Raw genomic sequence first — 17,031 nt, forward strand, 5'->3', positions numbered from 1 at the left:
AATGAAAATGTAACTTAAATGTCATGAAATGCATTTGCACATTTATAAGCCCAAAATACAAAAATTTCTAGACTACATGGCCCAATATATAAGGCCCAAAGAAATACAATACTACCAGGTCCAAAATACAAAGTTCAAAAATCATAAGCCCAATCAAGGTCCAAAATCCTATACAAGCCCATACAAGGTCAAAATAAAGAGAGGTATTGGACTTTAAGTAATAACCCAACTCAAAAGAAACTTAGACCCACTAACTTCACCACAAGCCCAAGCCTCCTACATTCTCCTAACCATGACCTAGTAGTGGGTTGGCTATACTTCTATTATCACCTATGGTTCACAAACAAACGTGACAACTTATCTCCTAAAATATATGGTTAGAGATACTAAGCTAAAAATAAATGGTATTTTTAATCATTTATAAAATATATTCAATAGGTGTGTGCATGGTTCAATTTTTTAAAAAATCACACCAAACCGTACCACACCATTTTATCAAATTGAATCAGCTTATGAACTATTTAAATCACATCAATAAACTGGTTGAGAATCAAAGAACTTTTATAAATAGGTTTAGAATCAATTTTAGAGTCAAACCATATTCAAATATTTTTTTAAAGAAAAAATAATTTTTTTTCAAAGTTGTGAACAAAGTCAAGATCTATGCACTTTGTAGAAATAAATAAAAAATCTTTTACTAGTTAGGTATTTAACTCAAATATTAATTAAATAGATAAATACATTGTAAAAGGTAAAAAAAATTTATTTTATTAAAAATTACTTTTTAAAGAGAAAAAGTTTACACAAATGAATCCACGATCAACCCAAAAACATTGAAAAATTATAAGTATCTTGTCAAAAATTAATTATGAAACATGATTTAATAAATGTCTTTTACTTTAATAATTTAAAGACGATAAAAAGTTAAAAAAATAAAACAAAAACAAAAATACAATGATTATAAGTAATCTTTAAACATTTTATGCTATATTATAAATTATTAAACTGTGATATAATAAATTAATTTAATTTTAATTTTTTCATTATTTAAAAAATACTATCTGATCTAATTACCAATACAATTCATGATCAGTTGAAATTTATTGTATGCGGTTTAGTTTTTTTAACATTTGTGATAATTTTTTTAAAAAATATTGCAGTTTGACTTCAAATTTAAACCATTTCAACCCCTACTATTTAACCATATTTAATTATCCACATTTGTTAGAGGAGACCGGGTAGAAAAAGTCAGAAGTGATACATGAATCGGTACTCATTAGTTTCTATATATCTTTCAATTAACTCCTCAATATATGAAAATGAATGAATAAACATCCACAATCATGATTTGTCATTTGCTTCAAATTTCAAAGCTGGGCATCCTAGTGGAAATCAACCTCAAAAAAGGGTGAAAACGAAACTCCATGCTCACTCACTTCCCGTAACTCCTCCAACTATAAGCACGAGGCCATTTCCGTCTTTCTGCTATACATAAAGTTTCAGTGACTCAGGTCAAAGTAATCCACACCAAAACAACCAATAACTGCTAAAAATCTCTCCCTCATTTCATCAATATAAGGCTCTTCATAGTTTAAAGTAGTAGGAACATACAAAACAAGTTAACACTTGGTGACGCCAAACACAATAAAGACAGCATATAACATAAGCATCTACTTTAGAGAGAGAGAGAGTTCACGAGTGTTTCACCGCCATTTTGCAACTGGAATCGAACTACTACTACGTACTACCACTAGTCCACTACATGGTACATATCCAAGCTCTTAAAATCCAAAATACTCGTATGAGTTGGTGAACCCTTCACGGGGTGGAACCATTTTTGGTCTCTTTCTTCACCCACCAACTCTAACACCAGTGGTCCACGCAAAACCACGTCAACCTGAACCGGGAGTTTCGGAGTTGCCTTGCTGCTTTTGCTTTATCTTTAGGAATGATAATAATGAGAGAGTTGAGCTTCTTGTTGGGTGATGCAAAAAGTGTTCTTTTCTTTTTCTTTCTTAAGCACATGGATCGGTCTGCTATGACTGTTGGGCCGGGAATGGATTTGCCGATCATGCATGACAGTGATCGCTATGAACTTGTGCGTGACATTGGTTCTGGCAACTTCGGAGTAGCCAGGCTTATGAGGGACAGGCACACCGAGGAACTTGTTGCTGTTAAGTATATTGAGAGAGGTGAAAAGGTTAGCTGGCCTCCTTTGTTTACGGTTTTTCTGTTTTGTTCAACTTTGTTTATTGCTTCCAGCACCTTTGGAAAGTGTTTGTCCCATAAATACATTTCTGTTTTCTTAAAGTTTGTCCCCTTAGCACTTGAACATATAGTACTTGAAGAAAATAAAAGAAGAGATCAAGAGAATGAGAAAACATATGAGATGTGTTTCTATTTTTTGATTTTCTAAACACTAGTTTTGGAAACATTTTCAAAACTTTATAGATTCTTTTATGACAAACTTAATATTTGTTTTAGAAAACAGTTTTTATAACAAAATGGTGAAAAGAGAAGCAAAACATGACCTTAGTCATCTAAATTCTCGAGCCTTTTCTTGGTTACTTAAAGAGCATATGAATGAAGTTTATTCTTGTATGTGATGGTGGATGTTGGGAAATGAGTGAGTATTTTGAATCTCAAAGGTAATTTGTTTTAGGTATTTTGATCAACTGAGTTTCTTTGCAATTGTTTTTCGTTGGATTTCTGTTCTACGTGTTTTAAATAACTTAGAATCTCATTTCAAGGATCAATTGTTATGGTTAACTGAATTTCTTTATAGTTGCTTTCTTAGAATTCATTTTTCTGATGGTTGTTTCTTTAGTTTTGAGTTCGATGCTGTAAAACGGTTGATTGAGAGATGTCCGTTTCATATATATTGGGTTACCTTCTCTTGCTAGCATTTCTTTTCCTGCCTTGTGCCTTTATTGTCTTTTTTGATGGATTTTGCGTCTTTGAGAAAATTGTCTGATGTTTATGTTGTTACTATTTTTGGTTAATAACACGTGATGATGAATGAAGGGTACGTAACTTGTGTTTGTTATGTTCATCTCAATGTAAAATTCTAGATAATGGTTGTGATGGTAAAGTTGCTATGGTAAACCTAATGGTAAGCAATGAGGGGCATTTCCCTTGGTTGAGCAGAATGCACGAGTTGTAAATTCGTATATCAAGTTCGATTCTCATATACGAAAAAATAAATGAAGGCATAGTTATGTTTATTTGTTAACAGATAGATGAAAATGTACAAAGGGAAATTATAAATCACAGATCACTGAGGCATCCCAATATAGTCAGGTTCAAGGAGGTACGTAAAATGATATAACTCTATTTTCTTGTCCTTTATTTTTTTATTTAAATATATTTTTAATTCTTCAAATTTAAATTAAATTTATTTTTAGTCTCTTGAATTTAAAATTGATATTTTTAATTTCTGTATTTTAAATTAATTTATTTTAACTTTTATAATCAGATTTTATTATAGAATTTATTCACTACTAGAATTTCTCTTATTATATACGATTTTTTCTGCAAGATTTTATCTTTAGGTAATACTTTTGTGAATAATATGTTTCTGCAAATTTTAAAATTCGCAAGAAATTTTTCTACGAAAAAAATTCGCAGAAAATTTTTCTACTAATAAAATTTCCTGCGAATTTTTTTGCAAGAAAAAAATCAAAGAAATTACTATTCGGAGAAATTTTTGTATAATTTCTATTAATAATTCTTCAACATTCAAATGTTTATAATGAATTCTTTTGAAACACGTAAATTATAGGTCTAACACTCAACCATATAAAATCAAAATGTGAGTGTTGTCCCAACTTATATACTATTTAATTATTTTATTTCTAATTGATGTGAGACTTGAGGTAAGTCTTTTAATTACTAAACTTATAAATATATATATATATATATATATATATATTATTTTTCTTGCAAATTAAAATTGGCAGGAAAATCTATAAAAACAGTTACCTATGAAATTTTTCTACCATTTAGTAAACATTACTTGGGAATATATTTTTATAAGAAAATCTGTAAGAAACAAGATAAAATTCTTACAATATTTTCTACAAATTTTTATCATGGAAAAAATTTCTATGATCATTAAAATTACAGCAAAATTTGCAAAAAAACAAATTATGGATTATTTTTTATAAAAAATTTGTAAGAAGTTTCTGTAAATTATTTTTCGCAAATAAATTTGCCAAATTTTTTTTGTAAAATTATTATTACAAGAAAATTTGCAAAAAAAAAAAAAAAAACTTGCGAATATTTTTTTTAAGAAAATTCGTAGAAAAATGACACTTTTTTTAGTAGTGATTAGATATTGTCACATAAAATTCACCGGTGTTCCTATTAGTAAAAACATCACATTAAACCTAACTAATGATACATAATTGTCTTAATCTATCACTTTCGCACAAATTAGAAGTAATCTAATAGACTAAAACAAAATTTTTAAAAATTACATGAACTAAAAATAATTTTAAATTTGAGAGACTAAAATTAAATATTTTAAATTTGAGACACTTAAAAACATATTTAAGTGTTGATCTTATCTTAAAAGTATTGTTTAGTCCTTTGTTGATGTGACTTTAGGTTATTTTGACCCCAAGCCATTTGGCAATTGTGATGGAATATGCTTCTGGAGGAGAGCTATTTGAGCGAATATGCAATGCTGGGCGGTTCAGTGAGGATGAGGTTCTTATCTGTTGGATGCTTTCATTTGTGCAATGCTGCAGTATATGCCTTTAATGTGTTCTTTAATGCTGCAGGCACGATTCTTCTTCCAACAACTTATATCAGGGGTTAGCTACTGTCATGCAATGGTACTTGTGCTCAACACATGGATTTAATTAGATAATTTTTTTCATAAACACTTCAGGAAAAAAAAATGATAAAATAAAATTCTTTAAAAACTAAACTTTTTCACAAATTAATCTGCAGAATTGCTCTCATACGAGTTTATAAAAAAGATGTTTTTTAATTTGTGTATAAATTAGTTTTAACTTAAGTAACCTGCAAAAAAAATATTTTTTAACTTATGTATAAACTAGTTTATCAAAAGGAAGTTAATTTAATTTTTCTTTCTTATTTTCTTCTCTTTGAAGTTCTTATTAATAAGTTTATTCAAACATGCTGTAAACTTTACTTTTGCCGGTTTAATGCTGCCCAGAAGATATCATGAGATGACTGACTTGAATTTCTATATTTGTCATCTTGAATGAAGGAAGTATGCCATCGTGATTTGAAGTTGGAAAACACATTGTTGGATGGTAGTCCAGCTCCTCGTTTGAAGATTTGTGATTTTGGTTATTCCAAGGTATAGGTCACTCTTTCTATTGCTTTTTTTTATTTTCTAAGACCTTCAGGTATATATAGTATCATCATTCCAGGTTGTGGCGCTTGAAATTCAACTGGCCATTGTTTAGAAGGTTATTTAATTTGTAGGTTTCTCCAAGTCCAAGATCAAGCAAACTTTTTTATCTGACATTTGTAGATAACGGATTAATTTGCAACACCTATGCACCTTGATTCTCTTACCTTTTCAGTCCTCGGTACTACATTCACAACCAAAATCTACAGTTGGAACCCCTGCATATATAGCTCCAGAAGTTTTGCTTAAAAAGGAATATGATGGCAAGGTATGTTGTAACCTCTCTCGGAATTCATCTAACTGGTTTGATAATTTCACATTAACATGTTCTTTATTTAGTGTATGTGTTTTTATAAATTATATTTATGTTCATAAGCTCATATATATCTTTATTTCAATTTGCTTATAACTTTTGATTTATGAGTTGGTATCTGTGACCACAATAACATGTAACTGGCTCCATTACTTTTAGACACTACCAACTTAAGTACCAAGAGAGTTATAGCTTCCAGGTTTCCCCTAAAAAAATACCTAAAGTTATAAGGCTTGTGCAATATGATCAGAGTTTTATCCTCATTCAACTTTTTGTTTTGGTCTAAATATGACGAATCTTAAACTTTGGTTTACAACTGAGGTTAATATGTTTGATTAATTGATAGTGAAAGACCATTCAACTACAAGAATGGTAACTGTAATTCTTTCCATGCCATTTCAGATATGAGATTGCCTTGACCAAATAATCAACTCCTCTTTCTCCCAAAAAGAAAACCAAAAGAGTGGAAAATGGAAAATCTTTGTCCAATATAAATAGTTATTTTCTTCTGTGTGCGTGTGTTGGGTGGATGAGGACCACCTTGAGTAAGAAAATTAAATAAACTTACGGTTTATTTTAACATTTCCAGAAAAGAAAAATAAGAGAAAAAAAAATAAAATGATATTCTCTATAAACTAAATTTGATTTATGTATAAGTTAATGATATGAATATACATTCTAAGTGGGACAAGCCTTTTAAGACTTATCATCGAAGGCCCAAACAGTATGGGGCCTAATTGTCTTTTGCTGAAGAGTCGGTTAGAAGAGAGAGAGGGAGAGCTATGTGATTCTGCTATATAGGGATTGGGGAAGCATTTGTGGGGGATTATGTCAGAATTGGAAATAAGAATTTGGAGTCAAGAGAACCTTTCTCTGACTTGGGGGAGCCTGACTCTCATTTCAGCAATATTATTTTTGTTTCTTCGCCATTTCTCTGTTTCTTCTGCAGGTACCTTGATACATCACATATCATTGGTGTTTTCATTAAGAGATTTCCATATATTGTATGCAAATGAGAATGACGTCACGCATCGACAATGCCGAGTCCAAGATTGCTTCTATTGAATCCATTGTTAAATCCCATGAACAGCTCTTGAAAGAGCAATCATCCCAACTGACCTCTCTTCTCACAACTATCACTGAGTTGTCTAAATCTGTGGCTACCATGTGCACAAAAATGCGCAAAACGATGCCGCAATTTTCCTCCACCGGAAACACAACAATCCATTCTACTACGATCTTTTCCCCACCAGCAGGCTCTTCGACGACCCTCGATTATTGTTTATCATCTAAACGTGTCAAACTTCCTTCGTTCAAGGGCGAGGACCCCGTCGGTTGGCTCGCGAAGGCTAAAACCTACTTTGCGGTTCAGAATACCCCACTGGATATGCAAATCCAGCTTGCTCAAATCTCCATGGACGGGATGACATGGCATTGGTTCAAGGTATTGAGTGATTCCGATCCTCATTTGACTTGGGCCACCTTCAAACGTGCACTGTTAGAACGTTATGGTGACAATTAGTTTGGCAACCCGTTCTCCCAACTCAAGTTGCTTCACCAGACAGCCACCATTGATGAATATGTAGAAGCTTTTGAGGTCCTCACGACACAAATTTCCCCTCTCACTGAGGAGCAATACATGGGGTTTTTCCTCGGGGGTTTACGTGAGGATATACGCTTGGAAGTGTTGACGTTTGAACCTCCCAATCGTCATCGTCTAATATCAGTTGCTTGTTTGATTGAATGAAAATTGGATCGAGTCACCACTCGTGGGAGCACTTCAGGATGGAGACAACCCACTCTGCAAAGTAAGTTAGGTTCTCCTCGTTCCTCCGTTAATGGGCCTATTAGTGGAGCCCAATCTGCAAGTGGCTCTAATGAATCACATAATAGAGGTTCTAGATTTGGACCCAATCCTCCTGGCCCAACCTCGTCACGATCCAATACTCGTAACCTCTCCTATCCAGAATTAATGGAATGCAGAAATAAAGGCCTTTGTTTCAAGTGTGGTGGTAAGTGGGGTCCAACCCATGTCTGTCCGGATCGTCACTTGCGCCTTCTTATTTGGGAAGGTGAAGAGGATGAGGTTGTGCCTAGCCCCGATTCACCAACCATCCGTGAGGATCAACCGAACATAGATGTTCAAGACATGGCTTGTCAAGTTTTGGATTACTACGCCTTGGATCCAGGAGAGTTGGCACGATCCAAACCATCAAGTTAGAAGGGGTGTTGGCCGGATACCCCATCCTTCTCTTGGTTGATAGTGGTGCGAGTCACAATTTTATTGCGCGGGAATTGGTGAGTTCTTTGAATTTGGAGGTCATGCAGAAAAAGGCATTTTGTATTGGACTTGGTAATGGAAGTACGTGTTCGTCTCAAGGAATTTGTAGAGAACTACGTGTGAAGTTGGGTCGCTACACAATTATGATGGATGCATATGTATTAGACTTGGGCGGCGTGGATATTGTTTTGGGAGTGGAATGGCTCGAGAAATTTGGACAAACAACAATGGATTGGCAGAAGAAAACAATTAGTTTTGAGGACAATGGCCAATTGATCACATTGAATGGTCATCACTTTAAGGACATCCATCGTTCTCCGGCTCTGCAAGGCTTTCTACATGGGGTAGCAATGGAGGATGTTACTCTCTATCAAGTGAACTCCCAAGTCCTCTCCCTTGCTAATGATCCTGCGTGGCAGCACGTTTTAGAGCAACATGCCTCTGTTTTTGCAACAAGAAAGGAATTGTCACCACAACGTACTCATGACCACTCAATTACATTGTTACCAGGTTCCAAACCAGTTAGTGTCAGATCCTACAGATATGCCTATCATCACAAGGATGAGATAGAAAGACAAGTGGGAGAATTGATGTCCGAAGGATTAATCCGTCATTCAGTGAGCCTTTTTTCTAGTCCAGTTATATTAGTTAAAAAGAAAGATGATTCGTGGCGCATGTGCGTGGACTATAGAGCTTTGAACAAGGTGACAATGTTGGACAAATATCCGATACCAACAATTAGTGAGTTAATTGATGAGTTACATGGATCTCGATTCTTCTCCAAGATTGATCTTAAGTCGGGTTTTCATCAAATTCGAATGCAAGAGATGGATATCCATAAGACTGCCTTTAGGACCCATGAAGGTCACTATGAATATTTGGTCATGCCGTTTGGATTGGTCAATGCCCCTTCAACGTTCCAATCCACCATGAATTCGGTCTTTCGCCCTTTTCTTCGTCAGTGTGTTCTAGTCTTCTTTGACGACATTCTGATTTATAGTCCAGATTGGCAGTCCCACATTTCCCACCTTCATGATGTGTTGAGCTTGTTATCTTCCCATCAATTTGTGGCAAATCACAAGAAATGTTCCTTTGGCTTGTCCTCTGTTGACTATTTGGGACATGTAATTTCTGGGAGAGGCGTTGAGATGGATCCATCTAAGGTGAAGGCTGTGATGGATTGGCCTACCCGCACAATGTGAAGGATGTGCGTGGTTTTCTAGGTCTCACAAGATATTATCGACGTTTCATTAAGGATTATGGCAAGTTGGCTCAACCATTAACTGAAACTACTAAGAAGGAGGGTTTCTTTTGGGGTCCGACTCAGGTGAATGCTTTTGAATGCCTCAAGCAACGATTATCCTCTTTTCCAACTTTGGCGTTGCCGAATTTCACTAAGGAGTTCTTCATTGAGTGTGATGCTTCTGGTCATGGTCTTGGATCAGTCTTGATGCAAGATAAGCAACCCATAGCTTATTTTAGTAAGGCTCTTTCACCATGCACTATGTCAAAATCTGTGTATGAGAAGGAAATTATGGCTCTGGCACTCTCTGTTCATCACTGGCGGCATTATCTTTTGGGGAGGAGCTTCAAAGTTTACACAGACCACCGGAGTTTGAAACATCTCCTTCAACAACAACTCACCACAACTGACCAACAATTTTGGTTGGCTAAACTCATGGGGCATCAATTTGAGGTCATATACAAGCCCGGTCCCGACAATAAGGCTACTGATGCATTATCTTGTAAACATTCTGTTCCTGAAATTGATACTATCAGTATAAGCCCTTTTTGGGTTAATTTTCCCAAGATCAGAACAGAAGTTCAAAATGATCCAGAAATGCTCCGTTAGATCCAAACCTTGCAATCTGACCCGAACTCAACCCCCCACTATGTGCTTCGGGATGGTTTGATATTTTTCAATGGTCGCCTAATGTTGCCTAAATTGTCTGCTTTGATTCCCTCCCTTTTGGCTGAGTATCATGACACGGTTACAAGGGGACACTCTGGATTCACTAAGACATATAAGAGGTTAGCTTCTTCTTTCTTTTGGAAAGGAATGAAGGCATCAATTATGGCGTTCATACGCCAGTGTGATGTGTGTCAACGCAATAAGTATGAGGCAATGTCTCCTACAGGTTTACTCCAACCTATCCCTATTCCGAAGATTATTTGGGATGATGTCTCCCTTGATTTTATTACCAACTTACCCCGATCATAGGGGCATGAAGTGATTATGGTGATAGTGGATCGTTTATCTAAATATGTCCATTTCATTGCCTTAAAGCATCCGTACACAGCTCGAATAGTGGCAGAAGCTTTTGTCAAGGATGTTGCTAAATTACATGGATTCCCGAAGTCTATTATCAGTGATAGGGATCCTCTTTTTCTCAGTAAATTCTGGAGTGAGTTATTTCGCCTTCAGGGAACGGTGTTGCGCATGAGCACCACTTACCATCACTTGAATATGAATAATTTCTTATTATTGAATCTGAATAGGTACAATAAAATAAATAGGCATAAAACATAATCAATCCCTAAAGTTTAGGGATTTAGATAAAACTGACTAAGGAAACTAAACTAGAAAATAGGAGAAGATAAACTAGTATATCTAAACTATATCTTATAGAATTATCTTAACACTCCCCCTCAAGCTGGAGCATAGATATCATATGCATCTAGCTTGTTACATATATATGTTATCCTAGGACCTCGTAAAGATTTAGTAAAGATATCTGCAAGTTGATCCTTGGAGCAAACTGAGGTGGTCTTGATGATACCGGAGAGGATCTTTTCTCTGATGAAATGTCAGTCAACCTTTATATGCTTTGTTCTCTCATGAAAAACTGGATTAGAGGAGAGGTATAAAGCTGACTGGTTATCACAAACTAGTTCCATATGACCAACCTTGCAAAACTGCAACTCTTGAATTAAGAATTTTAGCCACAAGAGCTCACATGTGGTGTGAGCCATAGCACGATATTCTGCTTCTGTACTTGATCGTGCAACAACACTTTGCTTTTTACTCTTCCATGAGACAAGATTACCACCCATGAAGACACAATAGCCTGATGTTGACCGCCTATCACTTGCATCACCTGCCCAATCTGCATCTGAATATCCAACAATGTATGTATGTCCTCTATCATTGTAAACAAGTCCTTTTCCTGGTGATCTTTTGATGTATCTAAGGATTCGAGCAACTGCAAGCCAATGACTCTCACAGGGAAAGTTAAGAAACTGACTTACAACACTGACAGGAAAGGATATATCAGGTCTAGTCATGGTGAGATAATTCAATTTTCCCACTAATCTCCGATATCTCCCTGGGTCAGGATAAGGCTATCCCCCTAATTAGGCATAAGCTTTACATTAGGATCCATGGGAGTGTCAACTGGCTTACAATCTGTAAGTCCGATCTCTTCTAGAATATCAAGGGCATGTTTTCTCTAAGAAATAGCAATTCCGGACTTTGACTGAGCGACCTCAATCCCAAGGAAATGACGTAGGGGACCTAAATCCTTAGTTTGAAAGTGTTTAAATAAGTGTTGCTTCAGAGCCTTGATGCCCTCCTAATCATCACCTGTAATCACAATATCATCTACATAAACAACAAGATAGATAAATCTATGTGTCGATGAGCGTCTAAAGAAGACAGAGTGGTCTGTCTCGCAGCGGATCATTCCAAATTCCTGTATAACTTTGCTAAATCGACCAAACCAAGCACGAGGTGATTGTTTGAGGCCATACAAGGACTTTTGTAATTTACATACAAGACCAGACCCCCCTTGAGCAACAAACCCAGGAGGTTGATCCATATAAATCTCCTCCTCCAAATCACCATGTAAGAAGGCATTTTTGATGTCTAATTGAAACAAAGGCCAATGCCTCATAGCAGCCATAGCTAAGAAGAGACGAACTGAGGCCATCTTCGCAACTGGAGAGAAGGTGTCGCTGTAATCCAAACCATATACTTGCGTGTATCCCTTAGCCACAAGACGAGATTTCAATCTATCCACCTGCCCATCAGGGCCCACTTTCACATTAAATACCCACCGACAACCAACAACAGATTTTCCAGGCGGAGGTGGGACAAGTACCCAAGTGTGGTTGGAGTCTAAAGCTGCCATCTCATCAATCATTGCTTGTCGCCATCCTGGATGGGTTAAGGCCTCCTGTACTGTCTTGGGAATGGTAATAGAGAAAATAGCAGAGACAAAAGCATAATAGGTAGGAGACAAACGATGATATGAAAGAAAGTTATAAATAGGATGAGGATTACAAGTAGAACGACTACCTTTACGAAGAGCAATGGGCAAGTCAACTGAGGTAGGTGGAGCCGGAGTAGGTAAGGAGACTGGAGCAGGGGCAGAATCACATGACCCAGTTGTAGAAGTACTGGGAGGAACAATAGTATGTGATCGACGCTCATAAGTTATCCCAAATCGGTGTAGAGGACGATCAAACCCTGGTGGTGTGCTAGGAATCTCTGGTGCCTCTAAAGTAGTAGGTGTAGAAGGCACACCGGGATCAAAATGAGGAATAGGCAATACCTGAGAAAGGAGATCTGAGTCAACTGAAGAGACATCTGTAGCAATGAAATATGGTGTATTTTCAAAGAAAGTGACATCTGCACTAGTGTAAAACCGATGTGTAGCTGGAGAGTAACAGCGGTACCCCTTTTGAACACGGGAGTATCCTAAGAACACACATTTAATAGCCCTAGCAGACAACTTAGCACATCCTAGGAAAAGATCATGGACAAAACAAGTACAACCAAAGACACGAGGATGAACAGAGTAAATGGGATCCAATGGGTATAATAGGGAATGAGGTACTTGATCATTCAAGACAGAGGATGGCATTCGATTTATTAAATACCCTGCAGTAAGTACAGCATCTCCCCACAACTTTGGGGGTGCATTGGCATTCAATAAAAGAGTACGAGCAGTGTCCACAATATGTCTATGTTTTCGCTCAGCTACACCATTTTGTTGAGGTGTATAAGGGCAACTAGATTGATGTAGAATGTCATGGGAAGTCATAAATGATTTGAAGCAATCTGAAAAATATTTTTTAGCATTGTCACTTCGTAAAATCCGAATTACTTTGCCAAATTGAGTTTTGATCTCCGAATAGAAACTTTGAAAAATATTGAATAACTCAGAACGATTTTTCATCAAAAATATCCAAGTACATCTAGAAAAATCATCAATAAAGGTGACGTAATACCTATGCCCTAAAAGAGAAGGAACTCGACTAGGGCCCCAAACATCAGAATGAATGACATCAAAGGGAGACACAGCTCGACTATTAATACTCTTAGGAAAAGAAGTTCTAACATGCTTCCCTAATTGACATGACTCACACTCTAAGGATTCCAAGCGTGAGAGATGAGGTACCATTTTCTTTAATTTATTCAAGCTTGGATGACCCAGGCGACGATGAATTAAACTAGGAGACTCAACAGATGCACATATGGTAGAGGTAGAAGACTGAAGGTAGTAGAGACCATGTGATTCATATCCGACTCCAATCGTCTGTCCCGTACTCCAGTCTTGTATCAAGAAAGAATCGAAAGTGAAGGTTATGGCACAATTTAGTGACCGAGTCAACTTACTTATAAAAATCAAATTAAAAGGACATCTAGGAACTAGTAAAACATATTTTAATGGTAGTGAAGGGGTAGGTGATATTTGGCCAATACCAGTGGCTTGGACTTTTGACCCATCTGCAAGAGTGATATGATGTGGAGTTTTAGGTGATGATAGGCTATGGAAAAGGGAGACATTACCAGTTAGGTGATCAGAAGCACCAGAGTCTAAAACCCAAGGTCCAATAGACGTAGAGTGAGAGAGACAGACGATAGAATTACCAGTGTGAGCAACAGTGACAGAGGAAGAGGCTTGTTGCGCTGCCTTCAGTTGAAGATACTCTTTGTAATCATCGGTAAATAATGAGATTAGATGATTGCCCTTAGATTCAATCTTGAGCTCTAGAGCCGAAGTTGGAGATTGAGCCATGAAGAGAAAAAAAAGGAGAAAAACAGCAAACAATCAGCCACGAAATTCTGAGGTAGCAACCAATCAACCACGGAACTGTAAGGTAGCAACCAAACGACCACCAACAGACCACCTAGAGTGTGACCCACAACCTGAAAAGGGTCAAAACGAGAAGAGGGTGGGCCGGCGAGTCCAACGGAGTGAACCGCGTCGCAAACGGAGGCTGGGAGGGCGGCACGTGAAGCCCACGCGCCGGCGAGCTTCCTCAAAAAGAACCGCGCGTGAGAACGCGTGAGACAGCGGCTGACGGTGGCTCGCGACGGAAAGGCCGATCGGCGACCTCTGAGTGTGCAGGCGGTGTCAACTCCAGCAACCGCGGACAAAACTTGAAAACCCTAGAAACCCTAGATGTTGGCAGCTGGATTAGGGTTCCTGGACCAGAGTGCTCTGGTACCAACTTTAATATGAATAATTTCTTATTATTGAATCTGAATAGGTACAATAAAATAAATAGGCATAAAACATAATCAATCCCTAAAGTTTAGGGATTTAGATAAAACTGACTAAGGAAACTAAACTAGAAAATAGGAGAAGATAAACTAGTATATCTAAACTATATCTTATAGAATTATCTTAACACCATCCTCAAACAGACGGTCAGACCGAGGTGGTTAACCGTTGTTTAGAGAAACAAAAATAATATTGCTGAAATGAGAGTCAGGCTCCCCCAAGTCAGAGAAAGGTTCTCTTGACTCCAAATTCTTATTTCCAATTCTGACATAATCCCCCACAAATGCTTCCCCAATCCCTATATAGCAGAATCACATAGCACTCCCTCTCTCTCTTCTAACCGACTCTTAAGCAAAAGACAATTAGGCCCCATACTGTTTGGGCCTTCGATGATAAGTCTTAAAAGGCTTGTCCCACTTAGAATGTATATTCCTATCAGTTAATTTATAGAAATTTTCTCTTATAAATTTCTTTAAAATCTTACTCTAACTTATGGAAAAGTTTGTTTTATTTTATTTTTTTATTTTTTTCTCATAAAGGTATGTTTAGAAAGATTTATCCAAACAGAATCTTATTTAAAGTGTACCATGATTTTTTACCAGAAATGTGTATGATGTTTCATTTATGGGTAGAATAAAAGGTTTTTGAATACTATTGTGCATGAATGGTTTAATACTTCAAATATTAGAAACCGTGATGATGCACCAGCCCTGCATTCAGGCTAGCATTTTAACGGTTTATACTAATGTTGACACTCAATTATGACTCAGATTGCGGATGTGTGGTCTTGTGGGGTGACCTTATATGTCATGTTGGTGGGTGCGTACCCTTTTGAGGATCCAGAGGAACCTAAAAATTTCCGCAAGACAATTCATGTAACTAATTGCTCCTATTTTTGGATCAATGTAGTACTTTGATTGAATTAGTATTCCTAAACTGGTATTATGTTGGTTGCAGAGAATTTTGAATGTTCAGTATTCAATCCCTGACTATGTTCATATATCAGCCGAGTGCCGTCATCTGATATCAAGGATTTTTGTTGCTGATCCTGCAAAGGTCAGTTTTCAATTTAGATTTTGCTGAAACTTACGTGCCTTGTATCATATTTGGAGAGTTGAAGTGAAAAAGATTCTAAATGTTTGATAGGCACTATCAATGTAAAAAATTTTACACTATCAATCAATTAAAATTTAAAAATCATTGTCTTATGACTTTTTAAGTTTTAAGTCTAGTAATAATTACAGATGTCACAAAATATACTGTACATGACTTTTCGTGATTGAAAGAGAATATAAAAGACCTATACATTGCCAATGCATGTATCATTTATTCATTCTAAAGTGTATCCATGTGCAATTGTATTATATGCTTCTCTTTTTTTTGTGTAAAAGATGTCATTAACATCTAACTTTGGCAACTAATATTGCTTTAAAACAGAGAATAAATATTCCTGAGATTAGAAACCACGAGTGGTTTTTGAAGAACCTTCCGAGTGATCTCATGGATGGGAATACTAACAACCAGTTTGAGGAGCCTGATCAACCAATGCAAAGCATAGAAGAAATCATGCAGATAATTAAGGAGGCTACAATTCCTGCAGCTGGATCTCAGTCTCTCAACCATGATCTCACTGGTAGTTTGGATATTGATGATGACATGGATTCGGATCCTGAACTTGACTTAGACAGCAGTGGAGAAATAGTGTATGCTATGTAAACTGGCGGAAGACCATTGAACTGACTTTGGGGGTCAACAAAATGTTATGCCCCGGGTTGTTCAGTGCGTGTGGAATATGAACAAATATACTTCACTTTCTACCATGAAGGATACTGTGATGGAATTTTCATTATGCTGGGAGAGAATCCACCCTGCTTGTGTTTAAGTTCTATTTATGATCCTACTTGATTATCTGCTAGCTGCTTTGTATTGATTGCTGTGTGATTTTTACATTACCATATGAATTGATAGTCTTTACCTTTGGACCCATTTTCTCTCTTATAGACAAAAGAAGGAGATTGTTATTGTTAGACGTTTGGAAAGTATACCATTTCATCCAAGTAGTTCAATGATAAGATAGTATCGTTTCTCAAATAACTTCTGTAATATGCGACAATAAATATACTCGATAATAATTTTAAACTAAAGAATTTTTCATTAGTTAAATTTGGTTGATAACATAAATGAAAAACGTTATGAAAAGGTAGGTTTCTTTTTGTTTCATAAGCGGGTAGAAGGCGGTAGAGATTTAGTTATAAAATAAGATGTCCATGTTAGAATTAAATATCATCGATCTCACTTTCATGCGCTTACATATTAAAACTCATTTTCACATTCAATTTTAATTGCAACATACTAGTTTATTCAAACCTATTTCTTTAAAAGTGAGAGCAAGTTCCTTTACCAAGTATCAATTCCTTGAATACATAATAAACAAACTTGCATTAGGTATGAAAGTTTAAGACAACTAATGGATCAAATTCTATTCCTATAAACAAATTCCATAACAAATTGTATTCCGTAATGAATTTTATTTTAGTTC

At 36.2% G+C, this 17,031-nt stretch overlaps 1 protein-coding gene across 2 annotated transcripts; it reads left to right on the forward strand.

Annotated features, from left to right (window-relative positions):
* Positions 1-1,622: 1,622 nt before the first annotated feature.
* On the forward strand, positions 1,623-16,478 carry LOC109813080 (serine/threonine-protein kinase SRK2E). 2 transcript variants are annotated; one of them, XM_020377197.3, is made up of 9 exons: positions 1,626-2,200; positions 3,236-3,310; positions 4,609-4,710; positions 4,785-4,838; positions 5,240-5,332; positions 5,562-5,654; positions 15,263-15,367; positions 15,450-15,548; positions 15,930-16,478. In XM_020377197.3, the coding sequence occupies exons 1-9, from the start codon at positions 1,949-1,951 to the stop codon at positions 16,206-16,208; spliced, it is 1,152 nt and encodes a 383-aa protein (XP_020232786.1). In that variant the 5' UTR covers positions 1,626-1,948; the 3' UTR covers positions 16,209-16,478. The 2 variants fall into 2 exon arrangements, with proteins under 2 accessions (XP_082927262.1, XP_020232786.1); XM_083071136.1 differs by lacking the exon at positions 15,263-15,367 and having other exon boundaries at positions 1,623-2,200.
* Positions 16,479-17,031: the final 553 nt, after the last annotated feature.

Source organism: Cajanus cajan, chromosome 3 (genome assembly GCF_000230855.2).
Source record: "Cajanus cajan strain Asha chromosome 3, NIPB_CcT2T_4, whole genome shotgun sequence".
Lineage (NCBI taxonomy): Eukaryota > Viridiplantae > Streptophyta > Magnoliopsida > Fabales > Fabaceae > Cajanus > Cajanus cajan.